The 26,083-nt window shown below is 47.6% G+C and overlaps 2 protein-coding genes and 1 pseudogene across 2 annotated transcripts; 2 read left to right on the top strand and 1 right to left on the bottom strand.

The window, feature by feature from the left end:
- The first annotated feature begins 1,974 nt into the window (after window positions 1-1,974).
- LOC9270182 (putative disease resistance protein RGA3) lies at window positions 1,975-7,158 on the top strand. The gene is made up of 2 exons (XM_026020922.2): window positions 1,975-2,438; window positions 2,542-7,158. Exons 1-2 carry the CDS (start codon window positions 2,130-2,132, stop codon window positions 7,123-7,125), a joined length of 4,893 nt encoding a protein of 1,630 aa, XP_025876707.1. The 5' UTR covers window positions 1,975-2,129; the 3' UTR covers window positions 7,126-7,158.
- A 190-nt stretch (window positions 7,159-7,348) lies between these two features.
- Window positions 7,349-8,659, top strand: LOC136353757 (uncharacterized). Its single transcript, XM_066304973.1, has 5 exons — window positions 7,349-7,467; window positions 7,557-7,680; window positions 7,759-7,987; window positions 8,072-8,272; window positions 8,350-8,659. Exons 1-5 carry the CDS (start codon window positions 7,364-7,366, stop codon window positions 8,472-8,474), a joined length of 783 nt encoding a protein of 260 aa, XP_066161070.1. The 5' UTR covers window positions 7,349-7,363; the 3' UTR covers window positions 8,475-8,659.
- Window positions 8,660-14,641: 5,982 nt separating this feature from the next.
- Window positions 14,642-19,228, bottom strand: LOC4348883 (long-chain-alcohol oxidase FAO1-like; annotated as a pseudogene).
- Between the last annotated feature and the right edge of the window lie 6,855 nt (window positions 19,229-26,083).

Consider the following 26,083-nt stretch of genomic DNA (forward strand, 5'->3'; position numbering starts at 1 on the left):
CCTACGACCTGTTGACTTGGTTCTAAGAGGCACATACGTGATGCTTACGTGTCACTGGAAGGAGAATACATGTTAGTGTGCTCTCAACCTTTCCTACTACGGAGTACTTCCTCTGTTTCACAACGTAAAACTTTTTAGTATTGCTCACATCTATATGTATATAGGCAATGCTAGAAAGTCTTACATTCTGAAACGGATTCTGAAACGGAGGGAGCAGGGAGTAGGTGAGTGATGGCGCGGCAAGAAGCAACGGCGAGTGACAAAGGAGCAACATTGGCTGTGGTGTGGGAATAAGCAAAGGGAAGTGCATGGCAGTTCTCTAATCACCCTCGCTGCCACCCCCTCCTTCCGACAACCGTGTCTGAGGCATCGCCGCCATGCCAAATCCGATCGAGTATTAATTAGGGACAACAGTGGTGGCCAAAGTGAGAGCAGTGAGGGTCATGCCATCTAGGATGAAATTGGCATCCAAATCATCGAGGAGCTTGATTCGGACTAGTTTTGATAGTTGGAGAATACTCCTACTTTACACTCGATTATACGGTTGAAGGATACAAATGAAACTTGATATCCTTCTGGTGAGCAACCGGGAACCGGTCTGCCGGTTTCGGCTGCGTTATATACTGTGAGGAATGTAAAGTGGACTTTTTCCCTTCCGGTGAACACACACGAGGAGTGGTTGCTGGTGGCGGCCCAGGGCGTCACACAAACGTGTGGCCTTTTTATGTTTCACTCAAGTTAGATGATGTGAGCGTTGTTATTATGTATAAACACGATTAATCAGTATTATTTTCATTATTTATGTTGGTCAAGTATGATGTTTGTGATGACCGTGGCACGGAGAAGCCGTACACAATGAGACTCTACAGATGCTTTCCATCGGATGTCAACTCTTGTACTTTGCAATGCTAACAACTAGTGCTAGCTATAGCCTATAGCTCCGGTAGATCATCTTATTTTTTTTAGCGTCTTGGTCTTAATTTCCTGACAACTACCGGAATCATGTAATCGTGACGCATAATATAGCACGTAATTGGGACTACGCATCTTGTTAGCTACTTAATTAATTTCGATGGAATCAATTGGTTGACAGACCTTCATTTTGCAACGCAAAATATATTTTTCTCGCAATAAGCAGTTATAAAATTACCTCTACCAAACAGCACATTGGTCGTTGACAATAGCTACTCCCATCTCTATTTAATGTAACGTGCTAATTAAATTAAAAATATTAACCACGAGATACACCTGTATCTACGCGTATAATACAGTCCTATACCAATCCATACCCGTACCTTCCCAGTAAAGGAATATTGCAATACGTATATCTCTCTCTGTGTTGCAGTTAATTTTCTTTTCTTTAAATATACTTGTTAATTTGAAGATCATTTCCTAATGTAACCTGCTCGAAATCTTCAACCACAAAATACACCTATTCCAGCTCAGACGCATACCTTCCCATTAAAGATATATTACATACTTATTCTCTCTGCGTTTCAGAGAACAATTCCAAATATAATTGTTTCTTTGAAGATCATTTCCTATCTAATCTAACCTAGTAGTGAAAAAAAATTCCAGCCATAAAATATCTGTATTATACGCATCCTCAGTTCTATGCATCTCAGCCACAAACCTTCCCATCAATTGAAAAACAATTTTTTTATATGTAAATGAAGTAGGAGGTCTGTCCCTTTTATTTTATACCTAGAAGGGAACAATAAAGAACAAACTATTCTAAGATATACCATCACAATACCAGTAGTACATATTTATCTCTGTATTTCACGGAATTATACTTCCAAATACACACATGTTACTATCGAGTTAATTTCATAATGCGTTGCAGCCTTATCCTGCGATCAATTGATTACACGATTAATTTAGACCTAAACGCAGCATTTGTCGCATCGGGTCATGAGTCATGACGCGAGGCCAGCGACGTAATTACATTCTAAACTTTGTGGTATTTTCACCAATATATTTTCCGTCTGACCTTCGCGCGGCCTGATCCCCTCACGGTCGTCGTCGTCTTCTTCCCAACGACCGATCGATCGATCGATCGATCGTCGCGGCGAGAAGGGGAGATCGATCGCGATCGGAGCCGATTTGATCGGCGGCGGGCGGCGGCCATGGCCGTGGTGCTCGGCGCGTTCGTGCCGGACACCGCGGCGCAGTGGCGCAGCGTGGTGAAGGGGGAGGTGGCGCGGCAGCTGGGCGTGGAGGCGGAGGCGAGGAAGCTGGGGGCGAGGCTGGAGAAGGTGGGCGCCGCGGTGCGCGACGCCGAGGCGCGGGTGGCGCGCGGGAGCGACGCCGCGGCGCGGTGGCTCGCCAGGGTGCGCGCCGCGGCGTACGAGGCCGACGTCGCCGTCGACCGGTGCAGGGCCACGGCGCGCCGCCTGACGAGGGGCCGGGAGCAGCAGCTGCAGCAGCATAACCAGGTGAGATCGCTAGCCTTGAATTCCGACAAAAGCAAGAACACCTTGGTGACAATGGCGTCGCAGAGCAGCTAATTTTTGCTTCGTGTTGTTCTCCGGCGAGAAGGCACTGCCATGGCTGCTGTCCACCTGCTGCGACGTGGCCGAGCCGCGCCGCGACATCGCCGCCGACCTCAAGAACGTCAGCCAGAAGCTCAAGTCCATCATCAAGGAGCAGCGGCAGCTGCAGCTCCAGGCATCCGTCGCCGATCACACTGACGACCATCCACGGAAGATCCTGAGGCACCGGAAATCCGAACCCACCGACATCGACATCGTCGGCACGGCAATGGAGGACGACGCGCGCCGCCTCGTGCGCCGGCTGACGCAGCCAGACAGCGGCGGCGTCGTGGCCATCTACGGCCCCGACGGCATTGGCAAGACCACACTGGCGAAGGTGGTGTTCGACAGCGAGAGGGTGAAGCGAAGATTCGAGACGAGGTCATGGGTTCACGTCTCCAGGGGTTGCGTCGAGGACGGCAAGCGAGAGGCCGCGCTGCTCTCGCAGGTCGTCGAGGCCGTCGTTGACGGCGGCGGCGCCACGACGGGCGCCGAGACCGTCGCCGAGCTGGAGAGAATGCTGGCCGCCCTGGTGGCGAACAGGAGGTTCTTGCTCGTGCTCGACGAGGTGAGGAACGGCGGCGAGTGGGAGGAGTTGGTGAGGCGGCTACTCGAGCGCGGCGGCCGCGGCAGCAAGGTGCTGGTCACCGCGGTCACCGCCGGCGTCGCTCGGGACATGGGCGCCGGCCACGTCCACCGCGTGAACAGGCTCGGCGAGGACGACGGCTGGGCGCTGCTCCGCGTGGCGGCGTGCGTCGCCGACGACGGCGGCGCGGCGCTGAGGGGCGTCGGCCGGAGGATCGTCGGCAAGTGCGGCGGCGTCCCTCTGGCGATCAGGGCGGTCGCCGGCGTTCTGAGGACGCGGGAGGCGATCGCCGAGGAGTGGGCGGTGGTGGACGCGAGCCCGGCGTGGAAGGTGAAGGGGCTCCCCGACGACGCCATGAAGCCGCTGTACCTCTGTTACGACGACATGCCGTGCCACCTGAAGCAGTGCTTCCTCTACTGCTCGCTGTTCCTCTCGGACTTCGCCGTCGACAGGAGATCGCTGGTGCAGCAGTGGATCGCCGAGGGCTTCGTGCAGATCAGGGGAGACGCCGGCGTCGAGGAGGTGGCCGAGGAGTACTACGACGAGCTCATCGGAAGGAACCTCCTCCAGCCGGCGGAGGCCGACCGGCACGGCTGCGTCGAGCGGTGCACGATGCACGACACGCTGCGGTCCATGGCGCAGGTGCTCTCCCATGGCGAGAACCTCACCGGCGATGCGCAGGCGCAGCGGCTGCCCAGCGACGGCGACGCCCCCTTCGCGCCACGGCACGTCTCGTTTCCGAGGAACCACCTTGCTGCAATACCAGAGGAGGTTCTGAAGCTTGAGGGTGTAAGAACGCTGCTGCTCCAGAGAAATCCACTGACAATTGGGAGCAACATCTTTACAAGGCTGCTATACCTGAAAGTCTTGGACCTTACTGAAACTGCAATGGAGGTCATTCCAGAGACTTTGGGGAATCTGTTATACCTGAGGTTCTTGAACCTGTCCCAGACAAGGATCAAGGCGCTTCCAGAAACCATTTGCAATCTGTGGAGCCTCAAATTCTTGCTGCTAAGAGAGTGCAAGGCATTGCATGTGTTGCCAAAAGGGATAGAGCATCTGAAGGGGCTCAGAGACCTTGATCTTACAGGTACTGTGATCAAAGACGCGGCATTCAGAGTAGGCCATCTCAGAAACCTCACATCATTCCGATGCTTCACCGTGACGAGCAAAGAGGCGCGTACCGTACAGGATACCGCACAGGATAGGAGTGGGTGGCCTCTGGATGAGCTCAAGAACTTGTGTCAGCTAAGGACACTCCATGTTAAGAGGCTTGAGAAGGCCACTAGTCAGTCCAAGGCAGCTGAAGTAGCTCTTCATGCCAAGACAGGACTCAGAGAGCTTGAACTGTCGTGCAGCGGCACCGTCAAGACATTACAGATACCGACAGTGGTCCGAAATATAGAGGATATCTTCCAAGAGCTGAAACCGCCACGAGGCCTCGAGTCGCTGAAGATTGCAAACTACTTTGGGACAAAGTTCCCGACATGGCTGTCATCGACCTGCCTGCCAAATCTCCTCCGACTGAATATAACCGGATGCAATTTCTGCCAATCTTTTCCTCTATTAGGTCGTCTGCCAGAGTTGAGATCTTTGTGCATTGCCGATTCTTCAGCGCTGAAGGATATCGATGCTCAGCTTATGGACACAGACAACTCCCATCAGGTACCATTTCCAAAGCTGGAAGACCTGCACCTGCAAGGTTTGCATAATCTGGAGACGTGGACGAGCATTGAGGCAGGGGCGTTGCCATCTCTGCAGGCTCTGCAGCTTGAAAGCTGCCCCAAGCTGAGATGCTTACCAGATGGCCTCAGGCATGTGACATCCATGACTGAGCTGCGCATTGTGGACATGGAGAGCCTTGAGGCTGTTGAGAACATTGCTGCACTGAGGGAACTGAGTGTTTGGAACACCCCCAATCTGAAGAAAATATGCAACTTGCCTTCCCTCGAAGATCTTGACATATGCCATTGTCCGTCGCTGGAGACTGTGGACAACATCAACAGGCTGCAAGAGGTGCACATCTTCGATCATGAATTGCAGGAGATGCCGAGATGGATCCAGGCACATGCATCGAAGCTCTGCTCACTGGAATTCATGAGCACAACTGAACTGTTGAAGAGGTGCTTGATTGATGGTCCTGACTGGCCCGTGATCAAGGACATTGCACAAGTTCATGGATACTCGAATGACTCTAGTTACATATACTATTCCAAGAGTCTCAAGATCTTTGAGGGCAGCGCGAGTATTCGAGAAAGCCGTGATGCAGAAAGGAGTGTGGCAGATTCTGATAAAGTTGACGATGCATCAATAGAGAGCAGAAACGTTGATCGAGATGCAGAAATCGATGGCTTCTTCAGCTCAAAATTAGTGGAGACAGGAACTGCCAGGAGTGAAGACAATGTACCGGATAGGAATATGGAGAGGTTCATGACAAGATCCACTGGCCGCCGATTGCATAAGCTGGAAGAAGTCCCCGAAGGAGATGAGGATGAGGAAGAGGAAGGTGCAGATCCAGTAGTTCTGATTCCTGATGATACAACTAAATCTGACACCGTACTGGAGAAACTTCATCCTGTTGTTACTCATGATCATAATGATAAAGCGGGATCCAAGATGAAAAGGGATCCTCCTGCAAAAACTGCTCCAGGTACTTCTGTTATTCAATCTGCTGCCACAATGTGTCATAAGTTGGTCCGAGAAGGGTCTCAAGCAATCAGCATTACTGAAACTGATCAAGATCTGAGCCTCGATTCATTTCGAAGCAAAGAACATGCATCTAGTAAGCAGAAAGTTGACACATCTGGTTCTGTCATAGAAAAAGTAAAGGAAGGAAGATATAAATCTGCAAATATCAATGACCGTAAGCACATTGAGAGAGTTCATGACTCTGCAAATAAGATGTCAACTACTTCTGTGGAGAAAAGCATTCCCGAAACAGTCAAACCTATGAAAGCAACAAAGAATAATTCTAAAGCAACAGACTATCATGGAACTGAGAATAAGTCACCTGATAGTTTGGCTTGTTCCAGGCAAACAATAAGCCAGATAGAAAAGGATGTTTCTGATGCTGATAAGGCTGCAAATCATCCATCCAGCGCGATCACAGAGAATCGTCTACACAAAGCAAATGAGATCGATGCTTCTGCTACTGCAATAAAAACTGAAGTATCAAAGAAATCTGCTGGTGCCAATATTTGTAATACCTTAAACCCTGCAGATTCACAAACAGTACATGCTACTGACACTGCTCAAGATTTGCCTTCCAGTTTACTCCATGATGACCCACATTTACCAGATGTTGGCAGCAGTACTTCTACTTCTATCAGTGACAATTGCATTCAGACAGAGAGCAGCAACACAAGTTTGTCGGCCAACTTAAATAATGAAGAACCTAAAGCGAAAGGTGTTACCAAAACTACTTGCGCATCAGGGCCTTGCAAACTGACTGCCACCTTAGACTGCAAACAACAGACTACTAATCCAAGTGACGACACAGATGCATCCATGAAGAAGATGGCGAGCAACATCTCTGAGAAAGTTGTCAAAACATTGAAACGCCCACATGCTGAAACAGTGAATATTACTCGCTCTTCATCACTGCCAATTGACCCTAAATCTCATGTCATTGATACCACTGCAGCAACGAAGAAACTAGAAGCTACCCTGAAAAACAGATCCTCAAGAAATGCAGCACCTGGCCTTGCCGATGACAAAACCCCAGTATACAACGACTCCCATCAGGCACCAAAGGTGTATACCGCCATCTGGGCCGACACCGACACGGACACCCTGAAAGCCCGGTTCCTCAGCACGATGCAGCACTACCGCAGGATGGCTTCGCACCGTCGCCGACGCCATAGAAAGCATGGCTCCAGGACCAAGTGGAGCATCTGGCCAGTGCTGGTGGCCATCCTCCTGATCATCTCAGTGGCACAGCTGCTGTTCACCTTCTGGATGTACCGCAAGCTCATGAATCAAAACTCAAAAGTAGACGAACAATGAATTCTACACTGCGAATTTCATACTTTGGATGAAGTAGACTGCGCGTGCCTTGTGCGTTCATATGTTGTGTTGTGTAGCTACTAGCTACTGAGTACTGACTAGTGAGAGCAATAGCCCAAAACTTTGGCGGGAGATCGTGAATTTTGAAGCAGTTTGGCGCCAACCATTTTCAAATGGCGCTTTGCTCCCCGCTAAAGCCTAGTAGCTCTGAGATTTGGGAAGCGAAAATTTGGGGGGAATGAAAGGGGACAGAATGAGGAAGAAGCAGACCAAGAATTACCCGAGCAGAATCCGATCGACCGGCGGCCAGACCACCCTCCAATCTTTCCTCTTCAAATCCAGGTAGGGAAAGAAGCTACCTCGAATTCAGATTGTCCCCAATTTTTTTCCCCATCCTTTTCGCTTCTTACATTTGCCCTTGAATCCTTCAGCGTTGTCGATGAGGAAGTGAAGCCGATCTCGCCGCCGCCGGAGAAGGAGGAGGAGGAGGCCATCTCGCCGCCGCAACCGCCGAAGCGGGAGATCATCCGAGTCACCACCAAGGCGATCGTCAAGGTAACCAATCGACCAAACCAATCCGATGCTTCCCCTTCCTTCGCGGTGTAACTCTGGAAATGCTTCGGGATCTGGCAGGAGAAGGCGAGCGCATTCTCGTCGGTGGGCTCCTCCTCCTCCTCGGGGAAGAGCGGCGCCGGCGGCGGCGCCCTCAACGCGGCGGCGCTGTTCAGGCGGTTCAACAGCTCAGCCCCCGTGCCGAGAGCGGAGGCCGCGGGAGACGGCGATGGCGGCGTCCGGCTGGAGATCGAGGACATCGCGGCGGGGGATCGCCGCCGCGAGACCAGGAAGCGGAAGAGCCCCCTCGGTGCGCGCCTCGCCTCTCGAATCCCATCTCCCCCTTTCAGGCTTTCACCACTCATCCGTGACGCGATGTCGATCTCCCTCGCAGGTGGTGGCGGCGGCGGCGACGACCACCACAGCGGCGGAAGCGGCAAGCGCGTGGTGGTGCTCGGCGACGACCCGAAGCCGAGGCCCGCGGCGAGGACGATGACGACGACGGCGACGACGAGAAGGCAGCGGCGGGGGCGGCGGCATGCGGGGCCCACCGGCCGCGGCGAGGAGGGCGGCGACCAAGCTGCGTACAACCACTGTAATCTCTCTCCCCTCTCTCGTTCGCTCTCTCGATTTTGTGACGGAAATTTGAACGGCGTGGTGGCTTGGTTTCAGACGCGAGCGGCGGCGGGTGGTGGCACGGCGAGATGGAGGGCGTCGACGGCGAGGAGGTGGGGTGGACCGACGACATGTGGGAGGGGATGGGGTCCATCACGCTCGGAGGCTTGGAGTGGCACTAGCAGCAGCCGCCGCCGCCGCCAGTCGCGAGCTCCGCCGGTCGCCGCGGCGGCGCAGCTCGCCGGTTTTGGGTTTCGGGTTTGGAAGGTGACATGCGTTGTTAGCCACGGCGAGCTGTGGGTCAGATTATGCTATGTCTAATGAGATTATTATATCATATGTTACTCCATTTGGCACTGTTTGACCACTCGTCTTATTCAAGAAATTTGTTTAAATATAAAAAATAAAAAGTTGTACTTAAAGTACTTTAGATAATAAAGCAAGTCAAAAATAAATAAATAATAATTCTAAAATTTTTAAATAAGACAAGTGATAAAAAGTGCAAACAAAAACTTAAAATCCCTATATTATGTGACGGAGGGAGTAGATATCAGTGAAAAACAAAAGGGGTTAAAATGCTGCTGTGCTAACGGTATAGGAGTATTTTGAAGTACTAATATAATTTATACGCTTTATATGTGAGAAATGATCAATTAGTACATCCCAGCTTAATCAAACTCTGCTACGGCAGGCAGACCAATGTATCTCTACCAACCACAACAAAAACTATTGTTAAAAATTTACAAATGGATAACAAGCAATAATAGTATACTCCCGCTCTCTGTTTTATATTATAAGTCGTATACTTTTTTTTTGTTAGTTAAACTAGTTTGTAGAAAATATAATTACATTTTCAATACTAAAAAATCTCAAACGACTTATAATATAAAATATAGTTAAATTTAATGAATCTAATTTGGTGTTGCAGTTGTTGCTATTTTTTTATAAATTTAGTTAAATACTAAGAAAAAATCAAACGACTTATATAAGTATAAAATGGAGGAAATACCATTTAGCAAATAATAGCATGAAGAGAGAGGTGAGGACAAATACATAGCAAAATAATAAATATTTTTTATTCAGTGTTCTTCTTAGTACTCCACGATGCTTACTATACCTGATAGAACATATAAATCAAAAAAATTTACTTATAAATTACTTCATATTAATAAGCCGTTACAGATTATAATTGTAAGCCAAAAGGTGGGGTTGTTTCTAAAAAATCCTGATCTTTTCTTCAATAAGAGTTGGATGAACATTAAGATTTTCGTGGCACGTTTTTCAAACTGCTAAACGGTACGTTTCGTGCGAAAACTTTCTATATGAAAGTTGCCCTAAAATATCATATTAATCTATTTTTCAAGTTTATAATAATTAAAATTCAATCAATCATACATTAATACCATATCGTTTTGCGTAAAAAAACTTAATTTTCATCTTCATTTTCAGGAGAAAAGAACACCATCTAAAATCTACAAGCTAGACCCCCTTCATCTACCTATTTTCGGCAGTCAACCCTACATGATGGCATGATGCAAAATGCCACCACGATTCATTATTGATCATAGTTCATACTCCCTCCGCCGCTCCGCCCCCTAATACAAATGATTTTAATATTTTAATTGTAAGATTTGATCACTTGTCTTATTAAAAAAAATTATGTAAATATAAAAAATGAAAAGTTGTGCTTAAAGTACTGTAGATAATAAATTAAGTCATAAATAAAATAAATAATAATTCTAAATTTTTTTAAGTAATAATGGTCAAACAGTGTAAGCAAAATGTCAAAATCTCTTATATTAGAGGACGAAAGGAGTACTTCGTAAACTTAAATTCGTGTCATATGGTATCTGCACTTCACTTCACTAACCCCTGAGCCAGCAATTTGATTTGAACTGCTCTCTCGGAGATGATGAAGCCGAGGAAACAGTTGGTGCTCAAACCTCATCTTTTCAAATCTTGGTTTGCGGCTTTTTCATCTGGCTTTGGGGTACCAGATGGTAAGGAAGTGACTCCGGATTATCTCCAAAGATTCGTAAGGTGAACTGTCTTGCTTCACTCTGAGACCAACCCATTAGGCGCCATGATTCTTTTCAGCTATTGGCTATATTAAATTATTGCGATCACGCTTTTTAAAATTGCTAAATGTTGTGATTTTTGAAAAGTAAAATTTTATATAGAAGTTTCTTTAAGGAAAATAAATAATTTTATTTTTAATTTTGTCATAGTTAATATTTAACTAATTTCTCAATTAAGTGCCTTTTGCGATAAGTCAATTGCTCCTTCCTCCAACCTCTGAAACGAACAGTGCTAAGCACTACTCCCTCCGTTTCACAATCCCTCCGTTTCACAATGTAAGTCATTCTAGCATTTTCCACATTCATATTGATGATAATGAATCTAGACATATATATCTATCTAGATTCATTAACTTTAATATAAATATGGAAAATGTTAGAATAACTTATATTGTGAAATGGAGGAAGTATTTGTGATTTGTGAACATCCAAAGGACATTGTGGTGACTCGAACCACCATTCAGTTGATCTGTAAAGCACTAATAAAGCGTAGAAAAACCACTCTTTGGCAAAGAAACAACGTGCAAAGTTCAATCACGCATAATTAGAAGGCCCAAATGCTAATCAACCGCCAAGTGTAGCAAAATTCCTCATTTGCGTCTTCTCGAATTAATTAGTCGATGTCAGTGACAGATGACACAAAAGCAAAAGTCAGGCAGCTCATGTACTCCCTCAGTCCCTATATATAAAGATTTTAGTTGAATGTAATACATCATAATGCAACGAATCTAGATGATCATTGGTCCATTTGGATGGGATAGTGCGCCAACAGCGAGAAATAAATTTCTTGTTTGGGCCTTGAATGGAAATTGGAAAACAGAAACCTGGAAGGAATCTTTTCAAATTGAATTATTTCACATAATCACATGGAAGGCTTCGTTGCTCCAAACAGAAGTAAAACTGCAATGCACCTTCGAACATCTAATATTCACTCAATTTAAAACGTACTCCGTCCGTCCCAAAAAAATAAGAGATTTTAAACGAATGTGATATATTTTAAGACGGATGGAGTTCTATGAGTTTGTTGATTTTTCCAATAACATCTGACCATTAATCTCATTTAAAATTTTAGTGCAGATATAAAAAAAATATAACATATACTTAACATACCTTTAATAATAAAAACAAGCTGTAACAAAATAAACAATACGACCAATCGTATGTTCAAAAGTCAATAATATCCTATAAATTCCAATTTAAGCTTAAAAACGCAGTGTGCTCATAGACAAAAAAAAAGTCTTTATTTCCATGAAAGAGATAGTAAAACATTACAACATTTCAATACAAATTCATAAAAAACAACAACATTGCAGCATTTCTACTGTCAGATCAGATCCTCTAAAACGCGGTTAACCTGGACATGTTTCAAAACAAGAACTGCTATTAGTAACACACACGAACTCCTCCCGCTCCTCCTAATGTTGCCAATTTCACACGATCGCCGCAATTTCGCAGAGGAGAAGATGAACTCATCATCATCATCATCTTTCTCGCCATGAACTCGATCTCATCCTTCACCTCCTGCATCTCGTTCAGCTCCCAGAAGATGAGCTCGCCGGCGAGCTTCCGCCGGAGCTCGTGCACGTCGTCCATGGTGAACCCCCGCTCCAGCTTCTCCCCGTCCCAGAGCTCCATGCACTTGATCGCGAAGAGCCCGCACGACGACTCGTCGGTCTGCGCCGGGAGGCCGGCGACCATCCGCAGCTTCCATCCGCCGGCGTCCGCCTCCGCCCCCGCCCGCCCGGCCGCCGCCACGCACCGCGCGACGCCGCCCCGTATCTTGGACATGGCGGCGTCGTAGAATCTGGGGCCGAAGCGGCGGCCGTAGTTGGAGGAGTCGAGGATCCGGTACTCGCCGGCGGCGACGTCGAGCGCCGCCACGAAGAAGTGGGACTGGTGGTTCACCGGGAAGAGCACCGTGTCGTGGGCGAGGTACCTGGCGCCCGTGGCCGACATGTCCGCGTCGTGCCCCGCCGCCGCCGCCGTTCTTGGCGGGAGGGAGCTGACGTACTCCAGCCAGTCCTGCTCCTCGACGGAGCCGAGGAGCACGCGACGGCCGTTGCGGCGGCGGCGGCGGCCGGCTTGGCGGCGGCGGAGGAGGTCGAGGGCGGCGTCGAGGAGCACCCCGGTGATCTGCCTCTCCGGGCCGTCGCGGGACAGGGGCACGGCGAGGCAGCGCAGCGCGTCGGCGCGGACGCGGACGCGCGGCCGCTCCGACGAGACCAGCAGCTTGTCCTTGCGCCCGCCGTGCGCCTCGACGTACGCCATCGTCGCCTCCTCCCGCGCGGCGTCGACGGCCGTGCTGCTCGCCGCCTCCGAGCGGCGGCGCGCGTTCTTGGTCTCCGCAATCCCGATGTTCGACGCCATGGCTAGCTGACGCACGCACGCCGCGCTCTCACGTGTTCGTGGTTCGTACTCGCCGGAGTTCGATCGTAGCGGCGGCGGAAGCGCGAGTTCTGAGCTCCGACGGGGTCTTGAGAGGCGAATTCGCGGCGTGCAAAGGAAGAATCTCGTTGCTTCGACGCGACGGCGACGAGATAAATGGAGGTCGGGGAGGCAAAGGCGGTGGAATGGTGGGGATGGTCGGTGGCGCGGCTGCACCGACCGACCGAGCAAAAGTCGGTTTCCGGAATTGACTTGTCTGGAGAAGCGGGCTGTACTTGCAACGGCGACCGGTGGGCCCAGGTGTATATCTATCTACTGCTGGCCCACTGTAAGCCCATGTTAATGAGGCCCAATTAGATGGGCCGCATCAATGTGGTTTCCGGCCCAACAGTGGCCTCATTCCCGGCCTCTTCAGGCCCAGAATGTATGCGTCAGACGTAGGCCGATTCCTCTTCAGGCCCAGAATGCATGCGTCAGACGTAGGCCGATTCCTTTTCAGCCCCAGCATTAGGCCTTGTTCGTTTAATCCCAAAAAAGGGATTTGGGGGAGAATACATCACAATAGATATGGAAAAATCCCTTCCAAATCCCACCAATTCTCTTGTGGAAGGGATTAACCGAATAAGATCTTAATGGGACCCAAGAAGGATGCCTTCCATTTCCCTTCAAAATTAATTATACTCCAATCTTTTATCAACGACTTTTTCTTCCTAACGAAATGCGAGAGGGCGAAAGGGGTGAATGGGAAGTACTCCGTGCTACCCGTTGCCACACCATCTCCAGCTATACGGATCACAACCACTATCGGCTGCCAACTATTTGTGTCTATTGTTCGTCATCGCCTTCCAAATCACCTTACGTCGCCACCACATTCTGAACACTTCTAGTGTGTCGTAAAGCCACTCTGCCATGCTATCACTGTCTTCCGCAGATCGTCAAAGTCCTCGATGCTCCTAGAGCATCGCGAAGCCATCCACCATGGCATGGACTTGCCTTTACTCTTATGCGTTCATCGGAGATGCTCCACCGCCATCCACATCTATCCGTAATAAGACCTTGGTGTCGATGCTTGCCCGAGAGCTGATCATTTGTTCTACTCCTTCCCTTTTCAGAATATTTTTGTACCCCTTAATTTGAAATCTCAGTGTTAAAAGTTGTCAGCTAGTGGTTCGATGCTCTTACGACTGATTTTTGGAATCAACACGTGACCAACAACACATCTTCACCAGTGATTTATGAAGAGGAGTTAGGGTGTGTTTAGTTCACGCTAAAGTTAGAAGTTTGGTTGAAATTAGAACGATGTGACGGAAAAGTTAAAAGTTTATGTGTGTAGGAAAGTTTTGATGTGATGGAAAAGTTGAAGTTTGAAGAAAAAATTTAGAACTAAAGGTCGTTTCACATTTTCCTAATCAATCTTCCTAAAGTTTAACCATACTTGTGAAGAAAAATAGCAACACATATAACACCAAATTAATTTTGTTAAATCTAACATTAAATATATTTTGATAATATATTTGTCTTGTGTTAAAAATATTATTATATTTTTATACATATTTGATTAAAACGACTTATAATATTAAATATAGAAAGTAATAAACAATACTCCCTCCGTTCTAAAAAAAAGACAAACTGTGGGTTTCCATGCCAACATTTGACTGTCCGTTTTATATGAATTTTTTTTATAATTAGTATTTTCATTGTTGTTAGATGATAAAACATGATTAATATTTTATGCGTGACTTATCTTTTTAATTTTTTCATAATTTTTTCAATAAGACCGACGGTCAAACGTTGAACACAGACATAATAGTTTGTCTTTTTTTTTTTTGGATGGAGGGAGTATGAATTAGAGAGAGTAATAAACTGTTAAATTGCCCGGAAGCTCGTGCGCTAAACGCTGAGATTTATTTTCATTATCTTAAAATAAAGCACAGTATTAATTAAGAAGTTAATAATCGTATTACGATTCACAAGCTAGAGGAGGGTTCGTGGACACATCACGGTTTTCCACTGAGCGCGCTGCGCGCGACGCGAGCGACTCGGCGATGCCCTTGGCGACGCAATACGCCACGGACTCGATGGTGATCATCGGGTTGACGCCGACGGCCGTCGGGAGCAAGCTGCCGTCGCAGACGTACAGCCCCTCCGCCTCCCAGCTCTCGCCGCCGCCGTCGACGCCGCCGTGCTTGGCGCTCCTCCCCATCCGGCAGCTCCCCATCTGGTGCGCCGAGGCAAGGAGCGCCCACTTGTCCGACCCCGGGTGCATCGGCCCCTTCTCCACGCTCACCTCGTCCAGGAACGCCTCCACGTCCTCGTCACGCGCGCCCTTGCACCGGAGGCGCAGCCCGTCGCTGCGGTTCGTGCCCACCTCGGCGGCGCCGGCGGCCACCAGGATGCGCAGCGCGCGCCGCAGGCCGGCGCGGAGCTCGCCGGCGTCGCCGCGGCTCGGGGTGAAGCGGACGCGGCCCTCGCCGCCGACGGTGCCCGCGGCGCGGTCGCGGACGAGCACCACCGCGTGCGCCGTGCGCGCGTACCGCCGCATCCGCTCCTTCATGTCGCGGCCGGACTCCCACGGCACCACGGCGGCGAACGCGCCCGGGCCGAGCGCCGGCGTCTCGATGATGGTGCGGTCGGTGACGCGGTGCATGCTGGTGATGATGCCGCCCTCGTAGGACTTGCCCGGGAGCTCCGCCGTGCTGTCCGGGAAGTAGCCCCACGCCATGGACACCGGGTGGAGGTGAAGGTTCCGGCCGATGTGGCGGTTCTTGAGCCCGCTGTTGCGCAGCAGCGGCGGCGTCATGAGCGCGCCGCACGCCGAGACGGACACCTTCGCCTCGATCCGGAGCTTCTTGGTGATGCCTTTGCCCAAGCACTTCGCCACGACGCCGACGCACTTCTTGCGCCGGCCGCCGCCGCCGCCGGTGTTCGTCTCGAGGATGAACCGTTCGGCCTTGCACCCGGTCAGGATGACGGCGCCGCGGCCGACGGCGTCGACGAGCCACGTCGTGTCGGTGCCGCGCTTCTCGCCGGTGGGGCACCCGAGGTTGCAGCTGCCGCAGAAGTGCCCCTCCGACGAGTTGCGCGACACGGCCTCGACGCGCAGCCCAAGCGCCTCGCAGCCGCGGCGCACCGCCTTGTTCTGGAACCCCTCCTCCCGGCACCGGCCGGTGACGCCGAGCCGAGCGCACACGGCGTCCATGGCCTGCACGTAGCCTTGCCCCCCGAACAGAGGGAGCCCATGGTCGTTCGACCACTCCTGCAACACGTTCGCCGGCGTGCGGATGCAGGCCGACCAGTTCACCGCCGAGCCGCCGCCGACCGTCGCGCCGGCGAACATGGTGGTCGTCACGTTCGCCGTGCTGAACACGCCGCCATTCTCGTAGAGGCGCTCCATGGTCGGGCCCTCCAGCGAGCTGTAGTCCCTGGCGGCGAAGTAGTCCCCCTTCTCGACGACGACGACCTTGTACCCGGCCGACGCGAGCACGGCGGCGGCCACGCCGCCGCCGCAGCCGGACCCGACGACGACGGCGTCGCACAGCACCGTGTGGTGGTGCGCGCTCGGCGACGACGCGCCCGTCTTCAGCGCGAGGCCCTTCTCCGCGAGCGACATGAGCAAGGCGTTGTCGTCCAGCTGCTTGGTCTCCACGACGCCATTGTCCAGAGGCCGGCACGGCGGCGCCGTCGCCGGCGCCGGCGTCGGCGTTGCTTCTGTAGGTTCTTCTTTCTGTGGCTCTTCCTCGGCCGCCGGGACGCTGTACCCGATTGCCTTCCAACTTGGGTTCTCCAAGTTCTCGTCCACCTACATATGTTGGGAAAAGAAGGTTAAATCGTTGATAATTCGAATTTTCTGTGAAAATGTGTATGCTTGCATTTCTTTTATGATTTTTATAATGGTCAGATTTTTCATGAACCAAAGAAAAAAAAGTACAATTCTTAATAAGGTATGGTAAAATACTACCAAAACTATAGTAAGTTAACTTGTGGTAATTTCATTATGTAAAAATTACAGTATTTTACCATTCTTAATAAGGTTCCAAGTGTCAATATATTCTATAGTAAGTTTACACTGTGAAGTACTACATCCGTCCCATAATAATTGCATTTCTATAAAATTAGAGACGGATTAATAGTAAACACAATTTACCACAATAAGGGCATGTACAAAGATAGAGTTAAATATGAGCTCTACGTTATATAGAGACTAGCATCCTATAACAGTTAGAGACAATATGGTCTCTAATCATTAATGTATCAAAATACTTTTTCTTACTTTTCTTTCCTTTCTTTCACCACCATGCAACAAAATTTGCTCTAATAAATACTAAGAGTCGACTCTGAGCTGTTGTCATGCATAACAACCATACACATTTCTCTTTCTTCCATGTCATCAAATTTACTTGCATGGCAATAGAGAGAGACCACTAATAAACACCGTTGTACGTGCCTAAGACGGATTCTTAATAATGCAATTATTATGGGATGGAAGTACTTCACAGTCTAAACTTACTATATGATATATTAACACTTGGAACCTACCAAACCAGGAGTAGATTTTTTAGGGGCTATCTAAAAAAAACTCCACAAGTTTATTATGTAAAAACTTTCAAATGTAACTGTATTGTAATATAATTATACCGTAAGTATATTTTAATTACATTGTAATTTTTATGTAATTTCTGTATAAGTATTAAAAAAATATATGTAGCTTGAATCATAGAGATTACTATTTAAGTTAAAGAGTGATTACATATAGTTGCACTACATGCTTATATTTGAAAGTTTTTTTTACCCAAACTTTTTTTAGCAATATCCTTTTTTTTTACTATGCAAAGTTCAAATCGAAACAAATTCGGAAAGTACGACTAGTTGTAAGGTGGTGGAGTTGTGGCCTCGTTGGTGTATGACTCGACTCCACCCGTTAGGGTTATCGATGAATATACGTGAGTGAGCTTTCAATAAAAAATTACTAGTTAAGCTAGGGATATATCACCCGTTCATGTTTTATATGTCTTACGCGTAATAAAAAAAACCATTTTCGTTAGAATTAACATTACCGCGGTGTAGAAGACGAAGTGGCAGAGGACCTTGATGAGGGCAAAGATGATCTTGAGCGCTTCAGCGCCGCCTCCCGCCGCTCCACCGGCATGTCGGCGAACCGGCGCACGTAGGGGAACTCACCGGAGACGCACCGCCGGCCGCACAGCGCCAGCGTGCCGACCCTCGTGGCCAGGATCCACAGGATGATCCTCACCAGCACCCCTGCCTCCCAGATGCACCGTGTCATGGTCAGCTCAGCAACCTTTTCTTGCAAGAGATTAGAGACAAAGAGAAAAAAAAATGTTAAGTTAAACACAACTTGTTGTATATCAAAGTTATCTGAAATAGTTAGAAGAATCAGAGATTTTTCAGTAGTTATTAAAAGACAATTGTTCGAGAGTTGACTTGAATAGTTGGGACTGAAATGTGCAAAAAATAATAATAATAATAATAATAATAATAATTTCGGGCCTATTGTCCGAAGTTTCTTTTTTCGAAAGAAGGGGGCAAAGTTGGTTAGTTGGTTAGTGTAGCTATCATAATTAGCACGAGAAAACTACGTCTACGAAGATTAGATCATGATAAAAATGCACTGCATCTAATGTTTCAGTTAACTGACTGATCAAATGCCAACTAATCAACTCGAAGAATTGGAGTAGCTAGGGTGAAGACAGATGGAATTTCTGTTAGATTGCTACAGCTTATCAGGGCTTGGGTCGAGCTGTGTTAGTTTCCTGTTAGTCTGTAATGGGCAGGTTGGATGTTTCTTTTGTGGTTATCGGCTAGGGACCTGGTCTTTCTATCGATAGCTATCTCTCTTTTTTTTTTCAAGACTTGCTGTAGTTTATTTTCATTTTTAGTAATGAAAATGGGGGTGCTTGGCGCCCTAGTTCTAAAAACACTAATCAACTCGACACTGGCAAAAAGTATTTTTTAACAAAATAATAAGTGGACATATATTGAAGCTTTCAAAAGTTTTAAAATGAACACATGGAGAAACAAAAATTGAGTCATCAGGTTGATGAGTTGATTATCGTCTCTGACAGCGCTGATCAGTCGCGACGAAATCATCTCAATCAAATCAATACCATATGCGTCGTCAACACTGATCGATGACGACGCATGCGCTCACCTCGTCGGGGACGGTGGACTCGGCGGCGGTGGCGAGGTAGAACCGCTCGACGTCCATGTCGCCGCCGCCGCGGGCGCCGTCCTCCTCCTCCGCCGGCAGCGCCGGGATGAGCGCGCCGCACATGGCCCTGAGCGCCCCCATCTGCGCCGCCCCGAGCCCGTGCGTGTACCGCTCCCGCCTCGCCGGGCCCCGCAGCGCCGGGTGCCCCCTCGCCGCCGGCGCCGCCTCCTTCGCCTTCTGATCCATGGCCTCCTCCCGCGGCGGCGACGCCATTAACCAATTCCCTGCAGCTCGCGCAAGCTCAGCTGCTAGCTATAGCACACGTACGTGTGTAGATATAGAGTAAGTACCGAAGTACGTACCGGAGCTTGCGGGGCACAGCACGCACTAGCCTCGCAGCGACGTCGACGTCGATCTCTCTCTCTCTCTCCGATTTTGTGAAGCTGACATGTTTGTACACACGTATGTTAGAGTACAGTATACCAGAGAAATCTTGTGTAGCTGTGTTTGAGACTTTGAGGAGAAGGAGATAGAGAAGATTGGAAAGATACGCAAAACGAGGTGGGCTATTAGCGTATTATTAATTGAGTATTAATTATTTTAGACTTTAAAAATAGATTAATATGATTTTTTAAAGCAACTTTCATATATATTTTTTTTAAAAAAACGCATCGTTTAGTAGTTTGGGAAACGTGCGTGTGGAAAACGAAACAAACAAACTCCCTTTGTTCTCCGAACAAACGCATACATTATATTAGAAATCTCTTACGTGACCTAGACCGCTGACACGTTAATTAGAGGAAGTAACACTGGTGGAGAAACCATCTTTCGTCGGTCGGCCGATTTCCACAATAGTCCCGGATGCAATAAAAACCGGGGCTAAAGATGATCTTTAGTCCCGGTTCAAAAGGGAAACGGGCATATTTGATCTTTAGTCCCGGTTTGTGTTATCAACCGGGACTAAAGATCATCTTTAGTCCCGGTTCGAATGCTGTCAGGACCTGTCAGGCCCCCCCGGGATCTTTAGTCCCGGTTGGTAACACCAACCGGGACTAAAGATCTTAACTTTACCAACCGGGACTAAAGATCCCGGTGATCTTTAGCCCCGGTTGGTGTTACCAACCGGGACTAAAGATCTTAACTTTAGTCCCGGTTGGTAATACCAACCGGGACTAATGATCCCGGTGATCTTTAGCCCCGGTTGGTGCTACCAACCGGGACTAAAGTCCCACCCCTATATATATCTTTCGTCGGTCGGCCGATTTCCACAATAGTCCCGGATGCAATAAAAACCGGGGCTAAAGATGATCTTTAGTCCCGGTTCAAAAGGGAAACGGGCATATTTGATCTTTAGTCCCGGTTTGTGTTACCAACCGGGACTAAAGATCATCTTTAGTCCCGGTTCGAATGCTGTCAGGACCTGTCAGGCCCCCCCGGGATCTTTAGTCCCGGTTGGTAACACCAACCGGGACTAAAGATCTTAACTTTAGTCCCGGTTGGTATTACCAACCGGGACTAAAGATCCCGGTGATCTTTAGCCCCGGTTGGTGTTACCAACCGGGACTAAAGATCTTAACTTTAGTCCCGGTTGGTAATACCAACCGGGACTAATGATCCCGGTGATCTTTAGCTCCGGTTGGTGCTACCAACCGGGACTAAAGTCCCACCCCTATATATATGTCTTCTTCCTCCTCCAGCTGCCCGAGCAAGCTTCAAAATTACTTCAAAAAAGAGGGGAGGTCATGCCAAAATTTCTATTGAATTTATTTTGGTGATTACATACAAATCGGAGGTGCCTAAAAGGTTTGCAACTTTATCCTCCAATGTTTTTTTTTGTCATACTACATTTGCACCTATGTTTTGCACACTTTTTTTTGTCTCCAAAATTTAGTTGTAAGTTGATGAGAGAGAAAATGTGTGTGGGGAAGAAAGAATATATAGAAATTTAGTTCATTTGCTAAACAAGGTTTTATAAAATAGTTGAGAAGGAAAACTCTAGTGAAAGTTAATCTTAAATAATAGAAAACAAACTAAAATGAAAAATAAAAGAAGTAAAACACATTAAAATTAGTTTAAAACTTTACAAATAGTTTTTAAGAATTATTTGGTGTAATATTTTATGATTTTTGTATGAATAAAGATATCTTATAATTATTGTATGACTGTCATTATTGTAAGAATAATTATTTGTGTGCGGTTTTTTTGACTCATGTAGATGGATCGGCAATGGATGTACGCTGACCGGCGGTCCAAAGAGTTTATTGACGGCGTGCACTATTTTTTGAGAGTGGCCGAAGCTAACAGGCAAAGGGGTTTTATTTGTTGTCCATGCAATAAGTGTAAGAATCAGAAGGAGTATTCTGCATCCAGGACTATTCATTTCCACTTGTTTGAGTCGGGGTTCATGCCAAGCTATAATTGTTGGACATCCCACGGAGAGCAAGGTATTGAAATGGAAGAAGATGAAGTGGAAGACGACAATATTCCGGACTTTGCTCAGTATGTTGGATTTGAAGGAAATCAAACGGGCGAGGAGGAAATAGCTGCTGATGGTAACGACGTTGCGGATGATCTTGGTCAGATGTTACAGGACGCCAGGGAGGACTGCGAAAGTGAAAAGGAGGCCCATAAATTGGACAAGATGTTGGAGGACCACAGAACTTCGTTGTACCCAGGTTGCGAGCAGGGGCACAAAAAGTTGGATACCACTTTGGAGTTGTTGCAATGGAAGGCAAAAAATGGGGTTAGTGACAAGGCATTTGGCGATTTATTGAAACTCGTCAAGAACATTCTTCCGGGGGGAAACAAATTGCCCGAGACAACGTACGAGGCTAAGAAGATAGTCTGCCCGTTAGGACTGGAAGTTCATAAGATTCACGCATGTCCGAACGATTGTATCCTATATCGCGGTGAGGAGTATGAGAACCTAGAATCATGCCCTGTTTGCAAAGCACTACGATACAAGATTAGACGGGACGATCCAGGAGAAGTTGACGGGCAGCTAACAAAGAAGAGAATTCCTGCTAAGGTGATGTGGTATTTCCCTATAATACCATGGCTAAGGCGTTTGTTCAGGAACAAGGGGAATGCTAGAATGTTGCGATGGCACGCTGAAGAGCGTCAACAGGACGGGATGCTGAGACACCCCGCCGATGGTTCGTAGTGGCGAAACATCGACAGAAAATTTAAAGAATTTGGAAAGGACGCACGAAACATACGGTTTGGTTTGAGTACGGATGGCATGAATCCTTTTGGAGAGATGAGCAGCGGCCATAGCACTTGGCCCGTTACGATGTGTATCTACAACCTCCCCCCCTGGCTATGCATGAAGAGGAAGTACATAATGATGCCGATTATTATTCAAGGCCCCAAGCAACCTGGTAACGACATCGACGTGTACCTAAGACCACTGGTCGAAGATCTTAAACAGTTGTGGAAGAAGGAAGGTGTCCCCGTGTGGGACGAGGACAAACAGTAGGAGTTTAACCTACGAGCGCTGCTGTTCGTAACCATCAACGATTGGCCTGCACTTAGCAACCTATCCGGACAGTCCAACAAGGGGTACAAGGCTTGCACTCACTGTATGGATGAAACAGAAAGTACGTATCTTAAGCACTGTAGGAAGGTTGTATACATGGGTCATCGTCGATTCCTTGCAGCAAACCACCCGGTACGGAAGAAAGGCAAGCACTTCGAACATAAGGCCGACCACCGTACGAAGCCTAAACATCGCAGCGGGAAAACAGTGTTTGCTATGGTTAAAGATCTTAAAGTAGTGTTCGGAAAGGGGCCTGGAAGCCAGCATATAGAGAGCGAAGATGGTCACGCGGCGATGTGGAAAAAGAATTCTATATTTTGGGAGTTACCATATTGGGAATTCTTGGACGTACGCCACGCAATCGACGTGATGCACCTCACTAAGAACCTTTGCGTAAACCTTCTTGGCTTCCTAGGTGTATACGGAAAGTCGAAAGATACACTGGAAGCACGTAATGATCTGAAACATATGGAACAACGCGGCGACCTTCACCCGGAACTAAAGGAGAAAGGAAGCCATTACTTGAGTCCAGCCAGCTACACTCTTAGCAAGGCAGAGAAGGAAAGTATGTTTGAATGCTTGGAGAGTATAAAGGTACCGTCTGGATACTCCACGAATATCAAGCGAATAATAAGCACGAAGGAGAAGAAGTTCACAAACCTAAAGTCTCATGACTGTCACGTGTTGATGACACAACTGCTACCAGTTGTAATAAGGGGTATCCTTCCAGACAATGTCCGGGCAACAATAACAAAGATATGTGCATTCATGAACGCAATTTCGCAGAAGGTCATCGATCCGGATAGATTAGAAGCCCTTCAGAATGAAGTGGTGCAATGTCTCGTCAGTTTTGAGTTGATATTTCCACCTTCATTTTTCAATATAATGACGCATCTGCTTTGTCACCTTGTGAAAGAGATCCGTATTCTCGGGCCTATGTACCTACACAACATGTTTCCTTTCGAGAGGTACATGGGCGTTCTGAAGAAGTATGTTCGTAACCGTGCTCGTCCAGAGGCAAGCATCGCCAAGGGTTATGGAACAGAGGAGGTCATCGAATTTTGCGTAGAATTTATCGAAGACCTTCGCCCAATCGGGGTACCTGAATCACGCCATGAAGGGAGACTACGGGGAAAGGGAACTCTCGGAAGGAAAGCAATAACGACGGTAGACAACAATTTATTCCGTAAAGCCCATTTCACTGTTCTGCAACACTCTTCATTGGTAGCTCCTTACATCGAGGAGCACTTGGCTCTAGTTCGCGCCAGGAACATCGGTAAGTCCGATGCATGGATTACACGGCATCACATTGATACTTTCCCCGCGTGGCTACGACAACATCTCATGGGTAACGAGTCGATCAACCAACAACTTGCCTTCCTGGCGAGGGGACCGTCTGGGTCGATCGCGACATTCCAGGGATATGAGATCAATGGGTACACATTCTACACGAGAGCCCAAGACATGAAGAGCACGAACCAAAACAGCGCTGTTCGTGTCGATGCCATGGGACACGATGGAACAACTGCCACGTATTACGGTGCCATCGAGGACATATGGGAACTTGACTATGGTCCTCTCAAGGTTCCTCTGTTCCGGTGCCAATGGGTTAGGTTGACTGGTGGAGGCGTAATGATTGATGACAGTGGGATGACAACTGTTGACCTTAACAAGGTTGGATACTCGGACGAACCTTTTGTCCTTGCCAATGATGTAACGCAAGTCTTTTTCGTGAAGGACATGTCTAGCAAATGAAAGAAGGGCAGAGGGCCTGATGAGCCTAAGCGTCAAGTGGTTCTCCCAGGCAAAAAAAAAATCGTCGGAGTTGAGGACAAGACTGACGAGGATTACGATCAGTTGGATGGGCAACCCCCTTTCACGGTGACGATTGACCCTAGCATCCTCCTATCAAATGAAGACACTCCTTACTCACGCAGCGATCACAAGGAGGGAACAATAGTGAGGAGAAAGTACGTGCCGTAATTATTGTGTACACGATGTAAACTATTTTGGATGTATTGATTATCCATATAAATCAATTGATGTATGGCATATGTTAATTACGCACGATTATTAGAGGTTTCAACAAGTTTAAATCATGTATATGCTAGTTATATGTGATACTTACAATTTTTAAAAGTTTTAAATCACACAGGTGGCAATTTCATATGTATGTTAATTAGAGTTTTTAACATTTAATTTACTAGCATTCATATGCTAATTATAATTGACTAGAGGATTTTTAAAAGTTTTAAATCACGCAAGTGGCAATTTCATATGTTAATTAGAGTTTTTAACATTTAATTTACTATCATTCATATGCTAATTATAATTGACTGGAGAATTTTTAAAAGTATTAAATTTAATATATTTTTAAAACTATCATTCATATATTAGAGTTTTTCACAATTTAATTTACTATCTTTCATATGCTACTTATATATGACTATTCGAATTTTTAAAAGGTTAAAATCATGCATGTGGCATTTACATATGTTAATTAGAGTTTTTAGCATTTAATTTAATATAATTCCTACGCTAAGTACATATGATGATTACAATTTTTATTAATTTTAAATCATGCAGTATGTACATACATATCTTAATTAGAGTTTTTACCAATATAATAATATCATTCATATATATGCTAAGTATATATGATTATTGGAATTTTTATTAATTATATTTGCTTATTACGATTTATCCACTTAATTTATTACAGCCAAAAATAATTTTTCGAAGTAATTGTCATTAATCTTTGTACTTTAAATAATGTTAATGCATTAACTTCTATTTTATAAACACATATGTAAGCGAAAATCATATGCAGTGCTATAATCTTTAGTCCCGGTTCTTAACCCTAACCGGGTTTAAAAAGAATTTCGAAATAGCGGGAAAAGATATTTACTCCCGGTTGTTGAGAACAACCGGGACTAAAGATATCTTTAGTCCCGGTTGTTGAGAACAACCGGAAGTAAATATCTTTTCTTTACTCCCGGTTGTTCTCAACAACCGGGACTAAAGATATCAAGATATCTTTAGTCCCGGTTGTTCTCAACAACCGGGAGTAAAGATCTTTTCTTTACTCCCGGTTGTTCTCAACAACCGGGACTAAAGATATCTTGATATCTTTAGTCCCGGTTGTTGAGAACAACCGGGAGTAAAGATCCAGGGGTATATATATTCCCGGTGCGCCCTCGTCTTCTTCACCAACACTTAAACGTTTTCGGCCGATCGATCTCTCTCGGCCTCTCTCCTTCGCCGCCACTGCCTAGGGCAAATCCCCGCGCCGACGCCGCCGTATCTCGCCGTCGTCTCGAGCTTGTCGTCCTCGCCGCCGCCTCCGCCTCCTCCGCTGCCGCCGCATCTCTGGGGTGAGAGCCGCCGCCGCCAGATCTCCCTTCATGCATCTCGATCTCTCCGATCTCGATCTCTCTCCGTCGCGCCGCCCGCCACGAGACGCCGCGCCACGACGACGACGCGCCACGCCGCCGCCTTCGACGCCGCGCAACGCCGCCGCCGCATGCCAACGCCACGCCGCCGCCGCCGTCGCCACGCCGCCGCCGCATGCCAACGCCACACCGCCGCCGCCGTCGCCACGCCGCCGCCGCCTTCGCCGCC

The sequence above is a fragment of the Oryza sativa genome, chromosome 10, assembly GCF_034140825.1.
Source record: "Oryza sativa Japonica Group chromosome 10, ASM3414082v1".
Classification (NCBI taxonomy): domain Eukaryota; kingdom Viridiplantae; phylum Streptophyta; class Magnoliopsida; order Poales; family Poaceae; genus Oryza; species Oryza sativa.

Coding starts and splice junctions, on each gene's coding strand:
- LOC136353757 (XM_066304973.1), top strand. CDS start 7,364: ATGAAAGGGGACAGAATGAGGAAGAAGCAGACCAAGAATTACCCGAGC. Junction 7,681..7,758: donor CCACCAAGGCGATCGTCAAG/GTAACCAATCGA, acceptor GGGATCTGGCAG/GAGAAGGCGAGCGCATTCTC. Junction 7,988..8,071: donor GAAGCGGAAGAGCCCCCTCG/GTGCGCGCCTCG, acceptor TCTCCCTCGCAG/GTGGTGGCGGCGGCGGCGAC.
- LOC9270182 (XM_026020922.2), top strand. CDS start 2,130: ATGGCCGTGGTGCTCGGCGCGTTCGTGCCGGACACCGCGGCGCAGTGG. Junction 2,439..2,541: donor AGCTGCAGCAGCATAACCAG/GTGAGATCGCTA, acceptor TCCGGCGAGAAG/GCACTGCCATGGCTGCTGTC.